The 27,205-nt window shown below is 33.8% G+C and overlaps 1 protein-coding gene across 1 annotated transcript in view; it reads left to right on the top strand.

Moving 5' to 3' along the window:
* kcnd1 (potassium voltage-gated channel, Shal-related subfamily, member 1) overlaps positions 1 to 26,061 on the top strand; it is a 66,429-nt gene extending 40,368 nt beyond the window's left edge. The window contains exons 3-7 of the mRNA XM_058785448.1: positions 7,014 to 7,176; positions 10,887 to 10,970; positions 22,525 to 22,617; positions 22,713 to 22,951; positions 24,101 to 26,061. Coding sequence (XP_058641431.1) covers positions 7,014 to 7,176; positions 10,887 to 10,970; positions 22,525 to 22,617; positions 22,713 to 22,951; positions 24,101 to 24,305 — 784 coding nt within the window. The 3' untranslated portion in view covers positions 24,306 to 26,061. The remainder of the gene's footprint in view (positions 1 to 7,013; positions 7,177 to 10,886; positions 10,971 to 22,524; positions 22,618 to 22,712; positions 22,952 to 24,100) is intronic.
* The last annotated feature ends 1,144 nt before the right edge of the window (positions 26,062 to 27,205 follow it).

Genomic DNA, 27,205 nt, shown 5'->3' with positions numbered 1-27,205 from the left:
TCAGATACTTGACTGCATGTGCAAGCCATTGAGATGGAAATGTGGAAAACTCTCCATTTATTATAGACCTTCTTGGTTGGTGTTGTATGATGAGCTCTGCACCCCCACCCCCCCATTTTTAATCTATTCAATGTTATACTTTTTGCTATGTACTTAACAATAGCTGACACTTCAATTAAGTATTAAATAGAAAACGCAACATTGACATGTCCACTGTTAGCCTCGCTTGAGTTTGAAGCTTTAGATGTCTGCTGTCATAGAATTTGCATACTGTCAGAACATTGATTCCATCAGTAGCACAGCTGTAAATGCAATCAGAGGTGTGTATTTGTATTGAGACTTGTGTGCGGACACACACTTGCTAGATGAGAGTTTTAAAAAAAGACGGAGATTGGTGGCTAGTGAAATGTAAAAAAAAAACACGAAATGGCGCGGCCGACATCCATGAAGCGGTGTTTCCACATGTAATCTGTGCTCGAGCCTCCTCGATTTCCACCAGTAGATGAAAACCTCCCGTTCACCGGTTAACCCTTGACCTTCCACTGCTGGTCAGGTATATGTTTGTGCTTGTTCAGAGTAGCATTCTACCATTCTGCAGTATGTATACTGTGCATAGCGTGCAAATGTTTTGTTTGCTTGAATATATACTACATTTGGAATGTAGTAGCCTATACTACATTTGGAGCACTGAATATACATGAGTAAAACCCCCTTGTGAATTTTTTTTTTTTTTTTTTACTTGGACAACAGATGTTGTCATGGACATTGAACAACATTAGACATCGTTGGTTTAAAGATGCTCAACATTTTTTGCTTGCTTTATGCACTGGTAGTTGTCATGGATACGACATCTAGTCCAGTGTCCAATAACATAAAATTAACTGCTCCATGTAGAATATAGCAGCTTTTACATACTGCATATTTAACATATCATGTTGTGTGTGTGTGTGTATATATATATATATATATATATATATATATATTTATGTATTTATGTATTTTATTTATTAATTATATATATATATATATATATATATATATATATATATATATATATATATATATATATATATACATATATATATATATATATATATATATATATATATATATACAGTATATATATATGTATATATATATATATATTATAAAGCAAAAGACCTCTAACACTAGCTTGCTCTATTCTTGCTCTGTTCTTTTTCTATTCTATCTGTTTTCTTTTTATTTATTATATAATTAAATTTTTTTTAAAACACCTTGCTACGTGTACTGCGCTAAGCTAACTGAGACTTGTTATAGCACTTGCATATCATTGCTCTTTTGTTGATTTCGACTGTATATATATATATATATATATATATATAGAGAGAGAGAGGTACTATTTTTTTCTTTTTAAGCAGTTTGAATTATTAAGCACACCTTCAGCATGATGACATAAGCTCTTAAAAATAAAGCGTCCAAAGGGGGGTTTCACAGCTGTACCACTGAAGAACCTTTTTTTTTTTTCCCCACTCTAAGAACCTTTTGTCAATGGAAAGGTTCCTTGGATGTTAAGGGTTCTTCATGGAACCATCAATGCCAATAAAGAACCTTTATCTTTAAGAGTGTAGAATAACCATTTATGGATTCCACAAAGAACCTTTAAATTAACAGTTATTAAAAGAACCATTTTTTCTTAGTGTAAAGAACATTTTAATAATCCAAATAACTTTTTTTTTTTTCCCCAGTGGTAAGGTTCCATGGATGGTAAATGTTCTTCATGGAACCGTCAATGTATGTTTAAGAATGTAGATTAGAAGAACCATTTTTGGGTACCAGAAGGAGCCTTTCAGTGAACAGTTGGTACCAAATTCTAAAGAACATTTTAATAATCTAAAGATCCTTTTTTTTTAAACTATAAGAACCTTTTGTCCAATGGAAAGGTTCCATGGATGTTAAAGGTACTTTATGGAACTTTCGATGCCAATAAAGTGTTTAAAAATGTGTTAAAAAAACATGTTTTTTTAAATAGCATGCATGAAGTATGCCCTTGTGTGTTACGTGATGGTGTACTCGTCATGCTGTGAAGGACTTTAGGATGACGCGCTCCTAATTGTGATCGCACAACCGCTGCTATTCATAGCCGAGTTTTGCTGAGTTTAAAGTGATGTCATGTTTCAAGGCCAGGGAAACAGGATTGTATCAGATTCGCAGGGCAAAAATAGACATGTTTGAGGAAGCTGTATTTTGGGCTCTCTAAATTCTGTCCTTCTGTACCTAATCGTCCTTTTTATCTCCAGCAAGATTTCCGCGAGAGAGAGAGAGAGAGAGAGAGAGAGTGTGTGTAAGCGGTGACGTCCCAGCGCTGGCGCCTCAGGAGGGGAGGAAAAACTCAGCATCAGCAGTAGTGAAAACAACTGTTTGCTGTTTTCACTCTGATCTTTTCCATGCTGTCGCCATTTAATCTTCCGTCCCGTTTCTGCTCAATGTTCTCCGTGAACTTCTGGCAAACCTCCTTGACCCCTTTCCAGACCGGCATCTAGGCCAGGCAGCCTCGTTCTTGCCCAGGGGACGTCTGTCTAAGACTTTCTATTATGGGAAAATTAAAGGGATAGTGAGCTCTTCTGGATAATGCCTGAATGATATGCATGAATTTATGCTGCGTAGTAAAAAAACATATGACGCTGCCCTGTTACATTACCTGTCCTTTTCGGAGCAACTTTGAATGTTTATGTAGCAGTTTTACGGTTTCATGTTTCAAAGTTATCAGTATCCGCCTCATGTAGGTAATGAGGCTTTTGCTCTTGCGAATGTTTTTTGTTTTTTTCTTCCTCCTCACCAACTGCTGATCTCTGCTTTATAGCTGAATAACAATAGTAAACAACAGAATGAATGTTCAGAGATCAAGAAAACGAAGAACCATTGGAGAGATAATAGGCATTGTCATCGTACAAATCTGTATCTGCTTCTTGCCCTCCTTGTGCACCTGGGGCCATCTGCCAATGCCAAAATTTGGACGTTTACCAGTTGGAAACAAGATTAGGGGGCCGATGTGGATTAGTCCCAGGAGCGCGGTGTGTCCTGAGGCCCTGACAAACGAGGGATGCTGGAAAGAGTTTGTGGGTAGAGAGTGTGTGTTTGAGTCTCTCGTCTGATCAGGCTCTTATGAGAAATCTCGTATCAGTCAGATGTGTCAGTAAAACATAACAGAGAGCCCCGGTCTGATTTATGTGACAGGCCTGGATGTGACTGCTTTTACTGGAGGCTTTCTGAGGAGATGGTTTCTTGTTCTTGATCTCTGGAGAGACAGTAAAGAACATGTTCACATGGATATGGCATATGATTACTGCTGTTTAGAGGGGAGATGGTTTTTTTTGGTCTGTAATAGCACTTAAAGGGATAACAAATGAAAATTCTGCCATGATTTATTGACTCATGTCGTTTGACTCCAGTATTTTTGTTCTTCTGTGAAGGAAATGTTTTGGTCTTGGAATTCCTTGGTTTATGCAACAAAAGATACACGAGATGTCTTTTGGCTACTTTTGAATTTAACACAAGTGTGAGAGAAATGTTTATGTTTCTCTAAGTAATAAATAAACATAATTAGTCATTTGAATTTCACATTTTAATTATTCATTTGTTTAGTAATTAAATAAAGGTTCTTTGTTATCATTTTTTAAATTAATAATTCATGTATTATTTAGTATATCTAAATGCAGTGCCTAACAAGACGTGGTGATGGAAAAAAATATAATACAAGGATGGAAAAACATGTATTTCAATTATTTTCATAAATGTTTCGCATTCCTCCAAGAAACTTTAAGAAACCTTTACTATCCTTCTTCTGTAAAGCACTAAAGGACATTTTGGGTCTTGGAGATGCTTTGTTTGTGCAGCAAAAGGATTTATGAGAGAGAAAAATGTTATCTATAAATAAACATAATTACTAATTTATTTTAAATAAAAAATGAATGTAAATTCATATTTATTAACATTATTTATTTATTTTATTATATTTAAATGGATAATATGATAGATATATTATAATAGATGGTGATAAAAAAAATTACAAATTTTAAAGAGAGGAAAAAGTTTTAGTGCCTTTGCTAATATTTTGCATTCCCCGAGTAATTTTGCATTCACTCAAAAAAATCTTTATTTTACTACTTCTGTGAAACACTAAAAGAAATATTTTGGTTCATGCAACAAAAATGGATAATTTTTTTTTTAATGGGATGCATTGTATTTGGTGACGTGACATATTTGGCCATTTTTGAATTCAACAAAAGCATGAATGAGATTTATGAGTGAGAAAAATGTTTTTAAGCAATAAATAAGTATAATTAGTAAAGATTCAAATTTTATTTAATTTATAATTTTTATTTATTTATTAATTATTAATTTATAATTTAGCATATTTATACAGAGCCCTTAAAGAGACATGAAGATAGAAAAAAATAATAATAAGATGGGAGGAAAAATATATATTTGAATTTAAATTTAAATTTAAATCATATATATTTTTTCCCAAGAAACTCAGGGAAATGCAAAAAAAAAAAAAAAAAATCCTTACATCTCATATTTCTTACCCATCACCTTGTCCCTTTTGTGGCTTTGTATTTTTTTTATAATACTGTAGATAATTTGTTTTACTGACAAACCTGTGTTTAATTCAAATAAATTTAAAAAACTTTTAAATTTATTTGAATTGCAATTCAGTAAACTCTTTTTCCTGTCATTCAAATCTAGTTTGTGTGGCCAGTTTAAATTCCCACTCATTAAATGGAAGGGAATCCGTTCTTATATTCATAATTGTACCTGATTCTGCTGACCACACATGTTAACTGTTGTCAAATTTCTATAATGCACAGCCTTGAGTGGCTTATATAGTATTTCTGTAGCTCAAACGGTAGATCATGGTGCTATAGCAACATCAAGGTCATGGGTTTGATTCCCAGGGAGTACTTGAACTAATAAAATGTATAGTTTAAATGCAATATAGTGCAAGTCACTTTGGATAAAAGTCTTATTTATGTCACTACTCCAGAAAAATGTATCCGAGTTTTAATTTGAATATACTGTCCGTATTATTGAAGGAAAGTGTTCAGACAGTTTCGGTCTGGTGATGCTGTAGACAGGATATAAGTGCAGAACATCAACACTGCTGTAAAAACAAATATTGGTTTAATTTACGCCACCTGCAGATCGGTCTCCTGTGAAGGGATGGGACATGATGTGAATATGAATGTGCCGTATGATGATTGCGTTCTCTCTCTCTCTCTCTTTCTCTTTTGTTGTGTTGTCAGTGACTTATCCAAAATGCAGAGTGCACCTCAGAGAAATGTTTATCGCACCAGGAACCTTTCAGAAACATCAGAAAATGATATTTCAAAAGTGTTGCTGTCTGTGAATAATTGTGCTTTGTCTGTTTCATGCCTCACCATCCAAAAACTATATGCAGTTATGGGTGTTACTGGTGTAATGGGCTGCATTTTTTGCATATTTTTCTTGCTTGTTTGAGTTATAAAAAAGATTGATGCACCTGCTATGAAAAATACAGTAGCTTTCAGAACTTACTTAGTCCAGAATGAGTATTTATTGAATGACTTGATTTGATTTTAACTTGTTAAATCTTTACTATATTATCAAAAATGAGACCCCTTTTTTGATCGAAGAAAAATTAGGTGGTTTAATTATAAGTCATTTAAAAAAAGAGCTGGCTTAAATTTATTTCAGAAAGTAATGAACAATTTATTTTGGAAAAAAATGATGCAGTGTTTTAATAGTGTGTGTGAAGCAGTAGGATTTATTTTTAAGGTTAGGGTTTTTAATTTTCATTTGTAGCACATCCTGAAAATGAGACACCTTGTTATTTATGCATGTATGTCTAAGAAATAATTTAGTCTAGTCATTAATTTTAAGTCATTAAGTGAAATGCTTGGTTCAGATTTATTTAGTAAATAATAACCATTTAAAATATTTAGATAAAATAATTTAATGTATATTTTTCATAATAAACTTTTCCCATTAAAAATATTATTTGTAATATTTTAGTAAATAATTTAAGTAAATAATATTTACTAAAATATTATTATATTACTTGTATATGTATATATAAACAAAAAAATAATGTTAATGTTCTAATGTATTATGTTCAATTTAAACTCTTTATTCGTTCAATTTTCTATTTGTCATTGACCAATATAACTTTTATAAATATATTATTTAAGTGCATTTACTTGTATTCTCTTTATATGGCATATTAATAATAGTATGAATATGCTAGTAGGTAGTTATAAATGAGCTAGTGGATTTTAATCCAATTTTGTGTTAGCAAACAGATCAAATAATAGACAAGAATGTAAAAATAAAAAATCACAGTTGTTTGAAATGCACAGTCGAACTGAGTGCATTGCATTGTGGGATATAGTATTTCACAGTGTGCTCTCATTGTAAACTGTATACCTTTGCAAATGCCATCCAGGAATTGCATGCATATAGAATGCATGTGCACAATATGCGTACTGTAAAATATCATATGCGTAATATCATACTATGCCATTCCAAACATACCTATAGTGTTTCCACTCAGAGATTTATGAGTTACATCTTAACCATGACCAGCCCTGTAAATTAGTTAACCCTCTTGCGGTGTGTAGGAGGACAGCGGTGTTTATGGCTGCTGCAGTGCTGAGGTGTGTGTGAGTGTTTATGAGAAGCACATCACCTTAATAGCATTCTGCAATTCTATGATGGTATATTCTGCTATTAAACATGGGTAATGGGTTGTGTTAGGGGTCTTTTAGAGCCCCGTGGGGCTCAGAGATGAGCTTTAGAGCCTTGCTAATTGAAATATGCATGCACTTTTCCAAACTAATTTACACAATTACATTAAATGCGACTGCAAAATAGATTCTGAGCAAGCATTGGTCATTAAATAAGCGTAATCATATTCACACAATTTGTCATTCTCTTGTACTCACACACACACATAGAGTTGTTAAGTGTTTGATTGACGTTGGTGTTTGTTGCAGGTATGGAGACATGGTTCCAAACACCATTGCCGGAAAGATCTTCGGCTCTATCTGCTCTCTCAGTGGCGTGCTGGTTATCGCCCTTCCTGTACCCGTCATCGTGTCCAACTTCAGCCGAATCTACCATCAGAACCAGAGAGCGGACAAGATGCGAGCCCAGCAGGTACTACAGAACCGCTTCATCCCAGTCTAGATTTGTTCTGGATATTCTTCTGGTTTTAAAAACTAGTTACACAAATAAGTCTTTGCGGAATAAGTTTTTCTATTATATGATAGAGTTGGATGTTATGCCAAATCAAGAATAACTTGATTGGCAGAGGTGAAAAGTAACGAATTACATTAACTCACGTTACTGTAATTGAGTAGCTTTTTTGTGTACTTCTACTTTTTGAAGTAATTTTTCAAATCTGTAATTTTACTTTTACTTAAGTATATTTAGTTTGAAGTATTGTACTTCACAACATTTTAAAACACATTAATTACTGAGTAAAAAAAAAAAAAAAAATATATATATATATATATATAAATAAATAAAATCGCTCCCTGGAAACTACTGCAGTAAATAATGGACAGGAGAACAAACTGGCTAAAATCAGAAGAAAGATGCAGACGGACAAGACAGAACTCAAAACCAAACCCCGTCGTATTCGGCTGAAGTTGAACTCGAAGGAAATGAAATGAACCCCTGGCCATGTTTATGCTCTATTAAACTGTGTTTGCCCAGGGAGACCAAACTAGCAGCTTATAAAATCTCGACAGTAAAAAGTAAATACTTGCATCATTGCATTGGTGGTTAAAATGAAGCTTTGGCAGTTTAGCAAAAAGGTTTTGCACAAATTAGCCAAAAAGACAGTGGTGCAGGGTGTGCGATATATATCGTCTGCGATAATATCGTAATTGTTGTTTTAAATCGATTATGTGCGATCTGAAATAATCAGTATTTAGGCAAAAACCAAACAAAACTCTCCTACAGAGTGCCGTGAAGTCTAGTAGATTAGACTAGTGTGCGCGTGCATTTAGAGTGCGTTCAGTCTGTTAAAATGCATTTAAAATGATCACAAAATTGAAGATATAGGGGCAGAAAATGTATATTTATATCATTTCATATAGTAAATCAACATCACACGAAGAGTGCCGTTTTTTCTCCAAAACTCAGCATGATTACATAGATTTTTATTTTTTACAACAGTTCAATAAACAAGAATTTAATTAACAGACTTGCCTTTTAGACACCGTATTGCCTGTTTTTGCTCTATTTCGTTCCTGAATGAATCAACTGTTTAAATGATTCGGTTCAATCTCAATGACTCACTTATTAACAGTGATTTGGTGACACCTACTGGCGGTTTTAATTTCACATTTAAATTATCTTTTTATTTTTTTATTTATTATTTCAAATGAGTATTCAACATTTTATGTCTTATATCAAAACATTATTTCTGCATTTGTAACTGCAGGTTAAATGCATTCATGTCCTGCATTAAACAGTGTGTAAATACATCTAAATGCCACTTCAGATGAAGCTTCTGTGTTTCCTCTGCATTGCAAAGATGAATTTTGTTGACATTGATTTCATTTCCTGGTAACAGCCCAAATGTCTTATTATTCTAAATAACTGATTCCTTTAATTAAAAACAACTAGTTTGAGATTTATAGGCCTATCCCAGGGGTTTCAAACTCAGTTCCTGGAGGGCCGCAGCCCTGCAGAGTTTAGTTCCAACCCTGCTCCAACACCCATACCATGTAGTTTTCAAATAAGCCTAAATGATTAGATTAGCTGGATCAGATGTGTTTAATTAGGGTTATATCTATACTGTGTAGGGCTGTGTTTGACACCCTTGGCCTATCCCATTTTTGCGTCCCTCCCACTGTTAAAATGTAACTCAGAGTAAATTTTAAATGAGCTACTTTTTACTTTTACTTGAGTAGATTTTTAGACTGGTACTTTTACTTGTACTTAAGTAAAATTAATGTACCATGTTCATTAATGTAATGGTTTTACTTGAGTAAAATATTTTCCTACTCTTTCCACCTCTGTTGATTGGATGCTTTATTTTAACCAGTTAACTTTTTTAATTTTATGATTGAGTTTTAGGGTTAAGAAACTTTGTCAAATGTTTTTGTCCAAGAAAAATTTTAGTTATTTAGTTTAGTCAATATTTTTTTTTTCATTCATTTAAAAGGGGTTAGCTCTCTCTCTCTCTCTCTCTCTCTCTCTCTCTGTGTGTGTAAAAAAATCAATTAAACATTTTGGATAAAATATTTTCAGAATATTTTTACACATTAAATATTTCATTTGTATTTATACTATATATAGATATATATATATTGCCAAAAGAAAAAAAAGAAGCATATTTGCAAAAGTCTAGAAACACAGCTTGCTAATCTGTTCTACTTTATCTCATCCAAATAAATAAATGAAAAAATATATATATTTCCATTTGTCACTGATTAAGACCATGGATTGCCTGCTAAATATTATCTGGTTTAAAAGAAATCATGTTGTCAGGGCCTGTGTTTTGATGCATTGAACTATGGTGAGTTTAAAGGGATAGTTCACCCAAAAATTTAAAATTCTGTCATCATTCACTCATCCTCAAATTGTTCCAAACCTGTAGTAGTTTCTTTCTTCTACTGAACACAAAAGAAGATATTTTGAAGAATGTTGGTAACTATAGTTAATGGTAGCCATCGACTTTTTTACTATGGAAGTCAAAAGCTACCATCAACTGTTTGGTTACCAACATTCTTCGAAATAACTTCTTTTGTGCTTGAAAGTAGAAAGAAACTCGTACAGGTGGAACAACTTGATGATGAGTAAATTATAACAGAATTTTCATTTTGGGGTGAATTACGTCTTTAAGTATCCCTTCTCTCTGTTGTCTTTGCAGTTAAGTAGCCAAAAGGCCAAAAATAGCATTAAACAAACCATGATGTAACCAGTGTTGGGCAGTAAGTTACTAGTAACTTAGTTACTGTAATAATATAACTTTTTTGCAGTAACTAGTAGTGTAACTAATTACTAATAAGATATCAGTAATAATATTACAGTTACCATCCATAAAGCAGCTTAGTTACTTAGTTACTTTTGATGCCTCAACCCCGCTGATTTAAAATCCAACAATCCAATAATTCCTAGATTTATTTTCATAATTTTCAGGACTTGCACATGCATGTGATGTCCCCAGTGCAGCAGGCAAACTTGGAATATGGAAAAGCTTACATTCAGCAGATAGAAATATTGCATTATATTGATTTTGTCAAGAAAAAAGATGATCTGAATGCTGTTGTGTAAATTGTGGCTTTACTTTACTCTGGCATTACATCCCACCCACATCCCTCTGATCAGCACATGGTACATTATGTTACTATAATTAAAAACCTTTTTTGGAAAATTAAACAGTTTCTTACAAACTTATGTGACTTGATAAAATACATAATGAAATATAATTGTATATGGGTAACGGAGAAATTACAATTAGCTTCAAGCTACACTTGACAAGTAATGAGATTAATACAACACTTCTACTTGAATGTCACTATCAGTCACTATTGAGTGTTTGTAATAACTTCTTTTATGTGGAAGATACACAGTTACAACTTCTGTGGGGCGTGAAGAAAAAGTAATGTAACTAGTGTAACTAATTACTGTTGCCAGAAAGTAATAACTAAAGTAAAAAATACTACTTTTGAAAGGAATAACTAGTAATGAGTAATATATTACATTCTTTGAGTAACTAGCCCAACACTGGATGTAACTAAACAATCTCACTGGCATCATTACTACTCGCTGAGTAGTACTGAGTCGCTGCAGTTGTGTGTAAAACAAGTGCTGACACGATCGATTCAGATAAATTCTCCTCTGTTTTACAGAAAGTCCGACTTGCCAGGATTCGCTTGGCCAAGAAGGGAACCACCAATGCCTTCCTACAATTCAAAGAAGAAGTAGGATTTCAGGTGAGATTTTTTCATGAGTAGTCTAAAAACATGTTATGTACTCACCCCCATGTTGCTCCAGACCGCTATGACAGCAGTGATCAGGAGCTGTCATGCTCCAAAGAGGCCAAAAACACAGTAAAAGTAGTCCATTCTACCCGTAAAAATTAAGTCAATTTAACTTCTTAAATCTCATTTGTGTGTATGCAGAATTCATGCACACTATCATTCAAAAGCTTGGGTCGGTAAGATTTTTTAATGCTTCTGAAAGTCTCTAATGCTTGCAAATGCTCACTTATGCTGCATTTATTTGATCAAAAATACAGGAAAATGACAGCAATATTGTAAAATATTATTACGATTTAAAATAACTCTTTTCTATTTGAATGTATTTTAAAATCTAATTTATTCCTGTGATGCCAACCTGGTTTTTCAGCATCATTACTCCAGTCTTCAGTGTCACATTATCCTTCAGAAATCATTCTAATATGTGGATTTGAAGCTCAAGAAACATTTATTATTATTATTAATGTTGATCACAGTTGTGATGCTTGATATTTTTGATGAATGGAAAGTTCGAAAGAGCATTTATTTGAAACTGAAATCTTCTGTAACATTATAAATGTCACTTTTGATTAATTTAATGCATCGTTGCTAAATAATTAGACCATATACATGCCCTAAAATAAAAATAAAAAATTAATTAAAAATCTGTTGTGCATTATTTTCATCAAAGCAAGCTTGTAAAATAAACAGACAAAAATTGAATAACGTTTCAGTCTGTTCCCAACACAAGGTTATCCTATAACTTGAAGACTTTTATTACACTGTAAAAAGTGATAAGTTGACTTGACTTAAAAAAATTGAGGAAACCCATTGCCTTAAAATTTTTAAGTAAATTATAATAAAAAAACTAAGTTAAGTAAATTGTCACGTAACTTTTAAAAAATATATATTATTTACTTAATCATTTTAAGGCAACGGGTTTCCTCAATTTTTTTAAGTTAAGTCAACTTATCACTTTTTACAGTGTATAGCACACAAATCATTGGATTACTGATTACTTTTATGGTGCTTTTTGTCCTTTTGGGAGCTCGCAAGCACCCATTTCTAGTTACAATTCTTCTGAATGTCTCTTTTTATGTTCCTTGTAAGAAAGTCATACAAATTTGGTACAATATGAGGGTGAGTAAATGATGACAGAACTTTGCTTTTGCTGTGAACTATATATTGAAATGATCTGAAGAACAATATAGTCTGTATCAATCTCCCAGGCTGCCTCACTGAACACATCCAAGAAGAACTAGTCAAGGATTTGACAATGTTTGCCTGACATCAAATCTTTAAAAGAAACAAAGAGTTTTGTAGCATAAAGGGAATCTTTTAGCACAGACATTAAACATCTGACTGTATGAGTCTAGGGAGCTACAGATGGTAATATTTGTGTGTATTCTGGGAAGTCGTATTGTTGAAAAGGAATCGTTAAGTGTTCTCACAACTACAGTTAGTATTGTGTCTGCTTACATAGAGTGTAATAGATGCTGCAATGATTCTCCAGCAGAAATGTTTGATATTGGATCTTCCATAATAAGATGCTTTTCTGTTTAGAGGCTAACAGGGGCATCTCGCTTGACAGCAAATTTAAGAATGAAAAATCTCACAACAATTCATGCACATTACTGGCCAAGCTTGTGATGTTTTTCATCTTAAATACGTACATTTTGCTCAATAGACACTCTAAGGGATAGTTCACCTGAAGATGATAATTTTGTCATTATTTACTCACCCTCATGTTGATCTAAACCTGACTTTCTTTCTTTCTGTGGAACACGAATGAAGATTTGTGTGTGTGTGTGTGTGTGTGTGTGTGTGTGTGACCCAAAGTTCTTCAAAAAAAATTTTTTGTGTATGTGTTCTACACTCAAAAAAATGTCATGCAGGTTTAGAACAGCATTTGTGTATATTAATTTTCATTACTGGCCAAGTTGAAGTTTTTTTGTCTTGAATACATACATTTTCACCAATTCACCCGAAGATGACAATTCTGAATTTCTGTGGAACACAAAAGAAGATATTTTGAAAAATGTTTTTTTTTTGTCCATACAGTGAAAGTCAATGGGGTCCTGTGTTGATGCACTCCAAATTTTCTCTCTCTTTTTCATAGTCATATAGGTTTGGAGGGACAAAAGGATAAATTAAAAATTTTTTTTGGGAGAACAGTCTCTTTAAAATTTGCCAGAGGTCACATTGACACAATTAAAAAATTAAACAGAATGCAACAAAACTGCTTAAAAAAACTAAATTCACAGATTTCAGATACTATCATTGTTTACACACCCTCACGTTGATATATAAAAAATATTATATATATATATATATATTAGTGCTGTCAAACGATTATTCGCGATTAATCGCATCCAAAATAAAAGTTTTTGTTTACAGAATATATGAGTGTGTACTGTGTATATTTATGTATATATAAGTACAAACACATGCATGTATATATTTAAGAAAAAATATTTTATGTTTATATATTAAATATATTTTTATATATTATAAAATATAATAATATAAATATATACATGTATATACAAGTAAATATTTTCAAAATATATACTGAATATGTGTGTATTTACATATACATACTAAATAAACACAGTACACATACCTATATTATGTAAACAAAAACTTTTATTTTAGATGTGATTAATCGCGATTTATCGTGATTAATCGTTTGACAGCATTAATATATGTTACCCCAGATTTGGAAAAGCATGAGGGTAATTCTGTTTAAAAATTGCCAAAGGTCGGCCATCTTTAAAATATTAATCAAAATGTCTTTGACCATTAATAATGCGAAACTTTCACAGCTCAGAACTGCAACAGAAATCTAATTCCTCAGCTTTTAAAAGCATAAAACTATAAAAGTTTAATACAACACATTAAATCACAGTGGAACCCAGCAACAAGAGAATCTCAGCTCCAGCATCAAAGTATTCATATTCACAGCATGACATGAAGGGTCATTAAAGTGTAGCACACCAGCTCGTAAAAAGTACAGTATATTATTCGGCTGCCAGCGTGCTGCTAAGCACAGAACAGATTTCTGAGATATTAACGATCATACGGTCTTTCCGATCTCATCAAACAGCGTTACAGTATGTGTAAAGGTCAGTCATTTGGCCTCTGAGAATGCGTCAGTCCCACAAGTGCCTTGTAATAACAGCTTTTTCATATGGCTGCTGACATTCAGAGTCAGCTAAACGTGGTTTGAGGGCCGTGCCCTGGGTGCCACGTCCTTGCTGTGAGGAAATAGCAATTAACAACAGGGAATGGAAGGCAGGTGATGCCGGACAGGTGGGATGCACAGCAGTAATTACAAAGACCCTTTAAGGCGAGTCGGTTCACTTGACGCTCATCTTGGTAAAAACCCCCGGGCGGCTTTTTTTCAAGGGGTCAGGTTCAGGTTAGCACGGTTCGGTTAGCCTCCTGCTGGTAGATGCCGTAACTACACCATCTGTAGGCCTATAAGAATTGGAGATCTAGGAAAATGTAGTTTTGACCTGATTCTCCTTCCTGGGTCGTTTTATTTGGCGCTTTACCTCATAAAGTCATTTATCACTGTATGATTCAGCAGTTTGCAAAGTATTTCAACGGGTTTTCTTTCTCCTTCCAGCATGTGGGTACACTACGAGAAAATGAAAATTCTGTCATCAGTTACCTACCCTCCTGTCATTGAGAGAACTTTATGACTTTCTTTCTTCTGCTGAACACAAAAGAATTCATTTTGAAGAAAGTTGGATAACCGTTTCAGTTCCCATTGACTTCCATGCAGTGAATCAAAACTGTTACCAACATTCTGCAAAATATCTTCATGTATGCATTTATTTTCTTCTGCTGAACACAAAAGAAGATATTTTGCAGAATGTTGGTAACAGTTTTGGTTCCCATTGACTTCCATAGTATTTTTGTCCATACAATGAAAGTCAATGGCAACCGAAACTGTTTAGTCACCAGCATTCTTGAGAATATCTGTATGTATTTCTGTATGTACGTATTTATTTTTTTCTTCTGCTAAATACAGAAGGGGATATTTTGAAGAATGTTGATCATCAAACAGTTTTGGTTCCCTTTCACGTCAGTGGGAATGGAAACTATTTAGTTCAACATTCTTCAAAATGTCTTCTTATGGGTTCCTGAATGCATTTCTTTCTTCTCCTGAATACTATATTCTGCTGAACACAAAAAAGGATATTTTGAAGAATGCTGATAACTAAACATTTTCGGTTCCCATTGACTTCCATTGTATTTTTTGTCCATACAATGGAAGTAAGTAGGAACCGCAAAAGTTTAATCATCAACATTCTTCAAAATATCTTCTTTTATGTTCCTGTATGCATTTCTTTCTTCTGCTGAACAAAAATCATGATATTTTGAAGAATGTTGGTAACCAAACAAATTTAATTCCCATTCCATAGTATTTTACAATGGAAGTCAATGAAAACTGAAACATTCTTCAAAATGTCTTCTTTTATGTTCCACAAAAGAAAAGTCTTACAGGTTTAGAATGATGTGAGTTTGAGTAAATGATGGCAGAATTTTCATTTTGGGGTGAACTATCCCCTTAAAATTCTCAAATAGCATTTTCTCCTCTGCAATAAGTGTTATTAAGTAGAATGTTTATTCCAATAGAAACAATCTCTTGCCCTTTTCCAATCACTGCCTTTATGAGGAAGCCCTGGTTATCATTATTCTGCAGTAATTGCCATCCCAGGGAAAACAAACTTGTTTAAATATCTGTGTCTCTCTGTGGTTTTATGTAATTATTGCACTCGTTGCAGTTCCTCTTGCTCCGGGGTGTGTTTACTGCGCTTATCGTTGATCGTGTTGGTCTTGTAATACATTCTGAATATAGAGCCTACTTCACGGTTAAGGGCAGAAAATGAAGATATACAGTGTAAATAACAGCGTATGGATTTTCCCATTTGTTTAACATAAATTCAAAGTTACTTAAAGACTAAGAAAGAATAAAAGCAAACCTGATGATTATGCTTTCTGAAGAAAATAGGGTGATTGATCATGCAGACATGACAGCATGATCCTAAGTTGTTGTGGGTGGTTGCTAAGGTGTTCTGGGTTGTTGCTAGGGTGTTGTTAGGCTGGTTTCTACGTGGCTGTTTACTGGCTCGAGTCATTTAGTGGAAGTGAGAGGGATTTTATGTTTTATCATTTATCATTTCATGCAAACTTTGTAGTAGCACTGCAAAAGTCTTTTCATACTTAGTATTTTATCTTGTTTTCCAGTACAAATATTTAAACATTCTTAAATGAAGATATATTTAAGTAACGTAACATATTCAATTTTGTTCTCTGAAAAATTAAGTTAATTTATGCTTAAAATAAAAGGAAAAAAATCTGCAAATGGGGTAAAAAAAAAAAAAAATGGGGAAGAATAAACAAAATTCAAAGGGAAAACAATATCTTCTTTTCTTACCTCATTCACAGATACTTTTTCTTGTTTTAAGAAAATCTTATCTTTATCTTGGTTTAAAGGGATAGTTCACCCAAAAATGAAAATTTGATGTTTATCTGCTTACCCCCAGGGCATCCAAGATGTAGTTGACTTTGTTTCTTCAGTAGAACACAAACAAAGATTTTTAACTCAAACCGTTGCAGTCTGTCAGTCATATAATGCCCATCAATGGGCACACAATCTTTGGGAGAAAAAAAAAACACATGTACAGACAAATTCAAATTAAACCTTGCGGCTCGTGATGATACATTGATGTCCTAAGACAAGAAAAGATCGGTTTGTGAGAAAACCTGAACAGTATTTATATCATTTTTTACCTCTGATAAACCTCAATGTCCGACTGTCACAACACCCGGTGCGTGACGCGTCAACCTGCTCTGGCACATAGATATATATACATAGATTCCTCATTAGCGACGGTTTCTATGAGCCGCGATACGTAAGGATCTACGTATATCTCTATGTTCCAGAGCCGTTGACGCGTCACACGCCGGATGTTGTGGATGAGCTCAGGATGGTTGGACATTGCGGTGTATCAGAGGTAAAAAAATATATAAATACTGTTCAGTTTCTCGCACAAACCGGTCGTTTCGTGTCTTAGGGCATCAATGTATCGTCACGAGCTGCAATGTATTGTCATCAATGTATTGTCGTCTTCGTTTGTGTTCTACTGAAGAAACAATTAAAGTCACCTACGTCTTGGATGCCCTAGGGGTAAGCAGATAAACATCAAATTTTCATTTTTGGGTGAACTATTCCTTTAAGAATTTTTTTTTTTTTTTTTTGTTTAATGAGCATTTGTTGGGGTTTGTTCAAGTATGCACAATAATGGTGTTGCCTTAGTAAGTAAAACCAAATAAAACAAGTTTAACATAAAAAGTACTATTTTACTTACTTAACACCTATTCATAATCAATTTATTTCAAGTTTAAAGGGATAGTTCACCCAAAAAATAAAGTTCTGTCACTCTCCCTCAATTTGTTCCAAATGTGTATGACTTTATTGTCCAAACTTCTTTTCCATAAAATGAAAGTGAATGTTGACCACTGCTGTAAGATAACTAAGCTAGATAACTTATTTTATGTTCTTCTGTTTCTTGAAAGCAGGATTTACAGCTTGCAGGATTTTTTGAAGTGTGCTGTGGTGTGTCGGTTTTGAAATCGTATCTGCCACAGACTCGTGGCCTGTTAGTTTATCAGATCATATCTGCAGGGATTAAAGCAGAGCTCTATTCCATCAACACACCTTTCCCCACTGTTGAAATCCATCTTCACCACGCAGGAAAAGTAGCTGTATTCAAAGTGAGAGAGAGATTCAATTCGCGTCTTTACTAATGCGGCAGGTAGAGTTCTCCGGAATCTTCTCAGGTTGTGAAACCCACAATAATCCAATATTTACAATCCCCGAGTGAGGGGGTATTTTTTTCAGCGTGGATCTATAAACCCATTACTAACAGGCCTGCAGTGCTATTTATAAACCAGATGAAGGCTTTTTTCAACTCTTCAGCCTGTTCTGGCTTTGAATTTCTACTTAGGTCTTACTTTTGTCTCTGCACAATGTTATTCAGCACTCAAGAGACTTTGCGAGTCTTGACCTTTAATGAAAGATCATTAGGAAATGTTTATGTGATTTATGTATAATTTACCTCTTATAAATGATCAATTATAATTGCCTTAGTAAGCTTAGTATTGCCTTAGGTTAGCGACAACAACAACAATAATAATAATAATAATGTATTGACTGAAATGTTCAAATTAATTTAAAATAAAATTTTAGGTCAAAATAACTCTTCATGCTAAATACAGTATTTTATTTAGTTGTTCTTAATAATGATAATAATAATAATAATTATTATTATTAACAATAATTAAGATAAAATTATTAATAAATACATATATAATATTATAGTAATAACAACAAAACAACAACAATAATAATAATAATTTAATTATTTGAAATAAACTATACTTGCATTAGTAATCACCACTAAATATAATGCTGTATATTATTCTGTAATAATAATAATACAATTACAGTACAATTTATTATGATTATTTTAGTATTTTTCATAATTGTACTTGCATTAGTAAGCGCCACTAAATATAGTACAATAATTTCTTTAATAATAATAATAATAATAATGTATTGACTGAAATGTTCAAAGGAATTTAAAATAAAATTATAGATCGAAATAACTTATGCAAAATACAGTATTTTATTTAGTTGTGCTTAATAATAATAACAATAATTTATATAAAATTATTAATACATTACATATAGTAGTAATTACAACAACAACAATAATAATAGTTTAATTGTTTTAAGTAAATTATACTTGCCTTAGTAATCACCACTAAACATAATGCTGTATATTATTCTATAATAATAATAATAATAATTACAATTTATTATGATTATTTTAGTATTTTTAGTCATCATAATTGTACTTGCATTAGTAAGCACCACTAAATATAGTATATTATTTTCTTTAATAATAATAGTAATACATTTTAAATAGTAAAAAGTATTAAACTTAATCCTGTATTTAGGTAACTCATCAGACTTTAAAGCTGCAGTCCGTAACTTTTTTGTGTTCAAAATATACCAAATTTATATAATAAGCGAGTACACCATGAATCCATTTTCCAAACCGTATTTTTGGCTTGTCCTGAATCACTACGGTACACCTTTAATAAGTGTTTATATTCGGACTATTTAGACTGGTTCGGGTAGGTACCGCTGCGGAATAGCCCAGTACCTGCGTGATTCCACATAAACATAAACAGAGAGAAGTAGCTCCGGCTACAATGTTCTTCTGCAACACGCATGCAGTTCTGTTTATTAACCGCTAGAGCGCCAAAAGTTACTGACTGCAGCTTTAACTACTAAACAACCACTTATGTACAAACAAGCCTCCAAGAAAAATTCCTACATTGTCATCATCATTAAAAGCATCTTTTTTAAAAGTTTGTGTTATGATTTACAAAAGCCAGTGAGTGACCTGCTAGATTTTTTGATCTTATCTAACCTTGGAGCTTTTAGAATCCTGCATCACTTTGATGCATAGGTTTGTTTGTTTTTTTTTACACCGGTACAGTCTGCATAGATGCTAATCACGGGTTGTTCTGTCATCCAATGGCTGTATCTCTTGTCTCCACTGAGAAAATTGTGTCGTTAATGTGACGTCCCTATCAGCGCTTTTTTAACAATGGAATTGTCAGTGATTGATGGTTTAATACCCTCTGAGGTTCCTCCGCAGGGAGGCAAATCTCTTCTCCTGATGGAGTGTTCAGGAAGAGAGTATTGCTGCCTGTGGATTTGACTGAAATGTATTTATTTGGGATTTATTGCTGGCGTACCTGCGATTGGGTGGCAGAGAAATTCACTTTGGGTTCCTCGGTCAAACAGGAAATAGAATAAGACAAATTGAGGTTCTTTAATTTTCTCATTTCGCGCCGCACCGAAGGACGTATCGCATTGTTGCGAGTCAAGATAACGTAGTGGATCCTTTATTGAAACAGCTCTGTAGAATTTGTTTGCTCACACACTTGCGCTTTGGGGCATTTTTAAATGTAGTTCCCGTGTTGAATTATATGGGAGTGAAATGCTTTGTATTATGTTCCTGGTTGTCTCAGTTCTGTTAGGCCACAAAAGGATTGAGACGTTTAAGTTTTTCCATCTGAGAAGAGGAATTGCTTTTTGCTCCCACTCACGTCCTACGTCATGCCAATCTACTTAAGACTTTTAGTTTAGCAAAAACAAACCTAATTGTGCTTAGGTCCAGTTATTGGTGATCTTATCTGCCCCGAATCCCTCAGTCATCCTTGGTTTCGGCTGACGGAGCATTTCCTGCATGGCGGACAGAGCCGTCCTTGCTCCTTCCTGGCTGTCAGAGCCACTCCGAACGGCCCGTCCTCTGTTTTCTCGATAAGATCGGCTGCTTTAAAAGCCTGAGATGGGCTGCATCTAGACGGCGGCCAGAATGGCGATAAACCACCTTGACTTGAGCTACAAAGAGCTCGGGGGGCAGATGGTATCGGGAGGCATAAAAGAGAGACGCTGGGACTGATGTTTTCTTGAGAGACTTGTTCTTCAGGACACGACATCCTCGAGTGTGATCGTTTTACAACCAGAGGTTAAAGAGGTTACTGGATACGTGCACGTGGCATCAGGGACAGCGGTCTGTCTCGAGAGGTAGTTGTGTGGTGAAGCAAGGTCAAATCACAGGTGACATGAGGGCAATGACGCTTTTAACCCTCAGTGAGCCAGTGCAGTGTTCAGAGCAGTTAAATAATGTGTTTTTCCAGTAATTATGGGATAAAAGTACACAGAACAGCAGCTCACATTCTGAAATGTATCATAGCAACAAGTTTGGCAGGAACAGAACTTGAATCTCCCAGCATGCCAAAGTCACACAACATGGTCACTGCCTACTCACTACATTGCTGACTGTTTTGGATCATATTTAGCAGTCTTTCATGTACACATTTGGTCTGTATTTTTTTTTACTGTAGTTATAGAAAAATGGCAACTTTTTTCTCAATGATATTGTATGGTTGTTTGACATCTACTTAAAAAAAAAAACACTCAGATTGGAAATTTACAGTTATATCTGTATTTCAAATTGCCAATTTACAGATAAAAAAGACAGTAAATAAACTTAGAATATTACTAGAGCTTTCTGTCAAATGTTCATATACATATTTAAATAGAATACTATAATACTATAATTGTGTGTGTGTATATATATATATATATATATATATATATATATATATATATATATTAGTGGTGGGCATAGATAAATTTTTTTAATCTAGATTAATCTCACTGTAATCTTGGAATTAATCTAGATTAAAATGGCTCATTTGAATTCTGCCAAGTAGATCAGAATAAGTTCACTACTAGTAGTAAACAACTAGCAGTCATCAAGAATTTAATATTGATAATAACATTGAAGACATTGTATGATTATTCCTTAAAGATAAGGTTTTAATAGTTTTAGTAGTAGTAGCCTATTACGTTCTGCCCAATGTCTTCAAGTGAAACCGAACTTTTATTTTGACGGGTTGCCGTGAGGATAGTTTTTCTCAAATGAAACGCTCGAATGCTCATGAAGTGACTCTCAGAGCAGTTCTGGAGATGTTGTTCATGTATTTACGTCCTCATTTAGTGAGACGACAGACGTTAATATCGCCGCAAGCGTCACGCGGTCTTCTGTATGAGTAAACAAACCCGCGCGTCTGCGCCATACATTAACACAGAGACACACAGAAGTCATATTTAAATAGACGTTTTGCGGCTTAATATTTACAAATAGGAGTGGGAGTGTGCTCACTTGTGTGTGCGCTTACGTTTTTTTATCAACGTTTTATTGTTAATTCTTATTATAATACTTGCCTTCGTATGTAAATAAAATAGTGTATTCTCTCTCTCTCTCTCTCTCTCTCTCTCTCTATATATATATATATAAAACATGTTTTGGACATTTATATTTATACAGAAATTATTATTATTATTATTATTATTATAGAAAATACAGTATTATATTTTATTTATTTTAATTATTTGGGTAAAAATTGACCACAATGGGAGTTATAACTAATTCCCATAAGAGTCCATAATAACAATAACAAGAGTTCATAATAATAAGGCCAAATTTTAACCAAAAGGTTGAACTTTGCTCTGAGGACAAAATTGTTTTGTGGAATTAATCGATAGCAATATTTCTGTAGGTTATACACACACACTCTCTCTCTCTCTCTCTCTCTCTCTCTCTCTCTCTCTATATATACCATATCCAGCCATTCTACATTGGAGATGACAGTGAACAAAATGTTTAGTGAACTTTTGTTCTTTAACAAAAATAAACCTGAAGTCATGCTGATGTTAACATCCTCTGAAGGCTGTAAATAGTTGTGGTCTCTTTAAATAGATTTGTGTCCACTTTAGATTGATGTTTTAAGGTAAGTTGCAGGTATCTAAAGACATGGTTTTTATGGATCGTCCTAAATAAACTCTTGTGGTGTTTTTATCTCTCAGGATCGAGACAGTGACAGTGCTCTGTGTCTGAAGAACAGATCTTCCTTTGAGCACCAACACCATCACCTGCTGCATTGTCTGGAAAAGACAACAGTAAGTACAGCTCAGTCTGTTACTGGACACAAATTATGACACATTTCTTGTTCAAAATATCCTAAATGAAGCATTTCCTCCTGTATTTCCAACAGAATCATGAGTTCACAGACGAGCTGACATTCAGTGAGATGTGTATGACTGAGTCGGTGGGCTATCGCACCAGCCGCAGCACTTCCATCTCCAGCCATCAGGGGGTGTCGACGTCCTGCTGCCCCCGCAGGGCTAAGAGAAAAGCCATCCGCCTCGCCAACTCCACCGTATCCGTCAGCCGGGGCAGCGTACAGGAGCTGGACACTCTGCAAGTGCACAAAACCTCTGCTGGACCCCAAAGGTACGGCATCACACAGACCCTGATGATTTATTCACATGAAGAAAAGGAAAGGTATTATTAGAGCCATTATGGCTTTTTGCATTATTACAATTAGAAAAAAAGTTTTCATTACTGTAATAGAACATAGAATTTAGAAATGAACCAGTCCAGACAATTATGTTTTTGCTAACGCTAGCGTAATTTATACTTACAATAATTTATAGTGATTTATCCTTTATATAATGTAATAGTGAATTATTTAAATGCATAGTTATGGAATAAATATATAATCATTTAGATTATGAAATAATAAAAATAAAATTGTATATATAATTTAGTTGTTTACTATTTCATAATTAAATCATTATTTCATTTTTTCCTATTTATCTTGACAAAATATATATTTTTACTAATACTGCCATAATGTATACCTACAATTGTTACTTTACGTGCAATTAGTAAATATAATTAAAAATATCATATAAATTAATATTATATAATAAATTACAAATAATTCAATAATTATTATGATTTTAATCATTTATAATTAGAAGTCATTCTAATTTGAAATATGTAATTATTTCATAAAATGTATAATACACACACAATTATAAAGTAGTAAAAATATATTATATATAATTTATATATAATTTGAGGGAAATTATATAAATGCATAATAATTGAATATATAATAATTTATACGTAACAAATTCATAATTATATATTTTAAATAATTATAAATAAATGTTTTATTCCCATATTTATTCATACAGTGATAAATATGACATTTGTTTTGAATTCATGTTTTAAACAAAATAGTTAATCCCTTTCTTATGACATTAATAATAATATTTCTTGACATTTTTCTTAAGATTTCTAAAACATGATAAAATTAAAACTTTACTTTTTATATAAAACTTTAAAAATTATACACAAGCTTGTTAGACTAATATCACTGCTTACTTTTTAGTAATTTTTCTAAACTTTTCATGTATATGACTACAACAAAACTTGTGGTTGAACAATAACTTCTGTAACTATATATCCCATCTATATTTCATCTAAACTAACTTTTTTTCTTGTGAATGTGTTCTGTGAATGCGTGTGTGTGCGTGCGCATGCGTGCGTGCGTGCGTGTGTGCGTGCATGCGTGTGTGTGCATCCAAACAGCCGCTCCAGTCTCAACGCCCGGACAGAAGACCTGAAGCTAAACTGTGAGGATCGGGATTTCACTGCGGCTATAATCAGTATACCCACCCCACCCGCCAACACCCCTGACGAGAGTCTGCCGCCCTCTCCTGCCATTCCCGGAATCTTACGCAACTCTCGCTCTACTTCCTTCACCCATGAGACAGTGAAGATCTCCTCCTTATAACCGCCACAAGCACACAAGCATCCCCCAGCTGCACAACGGAAAGGAAGTGATGGGGGCTTCTCCCAGGAAAGATCGCAAACGCCACAGAAAAGACTAAGTGCATCTCGTAACGAATCTGCTTCATTCCAAAATCGACAATTTGACGTGGACTCGCATGAGCTGATGTGCTTTTTGTGACCCCGGACAATTCACGCAAGACTGACGGTGCGCGTTTGGGGGAAATTGAAAAGACGAACTCAACCGCATTTTACAATAATCAGCAGTTGTAGTGGCACAGAAGGCCTTTTACTTTTAAAGATATGCAATGTTTCAACAAGCAGGAATTATGCCTATACGTCCACTGCGTAATACAGTTGCAGGAGAGATTACAAAAGGCGGAAATTATCGCAAAGTACATCGATATATCGAACCCGTAGATCTTTGCAGGGAAAAATACAAGGGCCGAGATAAAGCAGGTGGTGTATATGTATCAATATTTGTATCATACCTCTTTAGATCACATGCATCTTCAAAACCCCACAAAAAAAGACGAGGAGATTTCTGACCCAAACATGCATGTTGTTGTATAGTAGACACCATGGCAGAGAATGGAGCCGCCAACATGCTACTCTCACATACTTTTGCATGGTACTTCTTTTACCTCCGTTTCGTTTGTCCTGTTTTCTTTCTTGACATTGATGAAAAAAGACGATATTTACAGAGTATTAATGATCAAACGTGTTGCACCAGATGTGCACATTAGAAAAAAAGAACGATAATCATTAAAAAAAAACCTTCAGGCATGTTCTTTGCAAAAATCTGAGGTCGGTGATGAGTGAGTGTGAGTGTGTGCGTGAGTGTGTGTGTGTGTGTGTGTGTGTGTGTGTGTGTGTGTGATGGGTGACTGGGAAGGACTTGTGTTATTTGATCACAGATATGCATGGATACCGTTGTAGGTATTTTTATGTGTTTTCTCCCATGGGAAAATGAAAGGTTTCTATAGCATTTTAAAGCAAATGGAGGGCGTTTACCACTGTCATCGAGTTTTACTGCAGTAATTAGAGTCACTTCAACTTATTTTTCATTTGGCTTGGTAATTAAGTGTAACCTTTAAAACTTAGCTAGCTATTTTTATACAATAGCTTATGCATCGAACACGGCTATGTAACGGTCCAGTGAAGCATTTCTCTAATTTGTTTTAAAGCTCATCTGTTAATGTTTATTTAAAAATCATAAGCAGCAATGAGACAGGCAATAATAGTGTAATTATTTTTTACTACAGAACAGAAGTGAAAGAGACAATTATATATGGAAATTAGTGCAAAAAAGGAGGAATGCAAATTTGCACTTGACTGTGATGAAAATATATTTGTTACTCTGTTTACAAGCATTGTTTCTAAGTTATTTTTACGTTTGTTTTGTTTCTTTCTGTTTCTCTCTCTCTCTCTCTCTCTTTCTCTCTCTCTCTCCAGCTTCATAAAGCAGTGTGAAGTGGTAAATTTAGTAATTGGTCAGGCACCTGCTCATTTTCGGCAGGGGGCGTTGGATGAAACGGCTCCCGGTAGGAGATTAAAGAGTTAGATATCAAAAGCACAGAGGTGTAAAGTCTATTCCACAAATAAAGTGAACAGAACTCAGAAAACATGGTGTGTGTCGGCTCTCAATCACATCTAAACATACGCATCAGTTGTTTTGTTTGAAATGTGTCATTATTGAGTGTCAACATTGGCCCCAAAAATGTCTGAATGTCAATGTTTTATGGTGTTTTCTTCAGATTTGCGGACACCATCTGATATTTTATAGTGCTAATCTTCAACGCGATGGTTCAGATGTTCACTTAAAAGTCTCATGGCTAATTGTTTTCTGGTTTTCTCCTGAGGGAGCACTGTGTAATTGGCTATCAATTTGCATAATGTGAGAATTTTCCATTAAATCATAATAATTTAGCTGAGCGTAATTACCCACACTGCAGCCAATGATTTACTGTTAAGTCAACATGAAATTGCATTTAAAACCCATTTAACTTCTAAAATGTGACATTTCAGAGAGGAATAGAATGCTAAAAATATGTAGGGCGGGGCTTCTGGGAATTAATGAATGAAATGTGGTTAGGAAATGGAAGCTGTTTTTATGTTGACTTAAAAGTTGTGCTGAAACAAGTATCAAAAGATCTTTTCTTCCGTATTGTGATGTACATCCGAGTGTAATGGATTACTTGAAAAGAAAAATGAAGAGTGGGGACTTGGTTCTTTGCATCAGTTGCTGATTGGATTTTGAGATGTATGCATTACACTCAAACACTGAGGCAGATGAATGTGACTTTGCAGGGGCAGGATTTAAATGGACAAAATGATTAAATAAGTCCTAGCAGGAAAAAGTGATACATTTCAATGGTCATCAGAATTTTTTTTTTATTTTCATAATTTATTTTTTTTAAATGTATGTACATATTAACAAATACTTTGCATTTTATTGCCTTTGCATCAAATTGCCAAAAAAGCAATGTAGCAAAAAGAAGAAAAACATAGCTAACGTTACTGTGAAAATTGACGGTAAATTTGATATAGGCCTAGTTCTCTCCTCTGACTGGCGCTATCAATCTCTCTCTATTTTTTTTAAGTCGTAAAAACACTATAATTTTTTTTTCTTCTTTTTCTTTTGCTAGGCTATTTGAGCAAATGGGAATGCGAAAATTATATTTTAAGTAGTCTCACATTTACTTTTAAAAAATTTTTTTTAATGATTTTTAATTTTATTTAAAAAAATGTATTAATGCTTGAACAGACAGTACAAGAAGAACATAGCCAAGGGATCACATACAAATCCAAAGAAATAATGACCAATAGTTATAAATTAAACATAAATGAAAAACACACACACAGACACATTAATAATAAAATAAAAATTGTTACAAAAAAAAA

This window comes from Onychostoma macrolepis, chromosome 08, assembly GCF_012432095.1.
Source record: "Onychostoma macrolepis isolate SWU-2019 chromosome 08, ASM1243209v1, whole genome shotgun sequence".
Lineage (NCBI taxonomy): Eukaryota > Metazoa > Chordata > Actinopteri > Cypriniformes > Cyprinidae > Onychostoma > Onychostoma macrolepis.
This window is presented reverse-complemented; position numbering and strand designations above follow the sequence as displayed.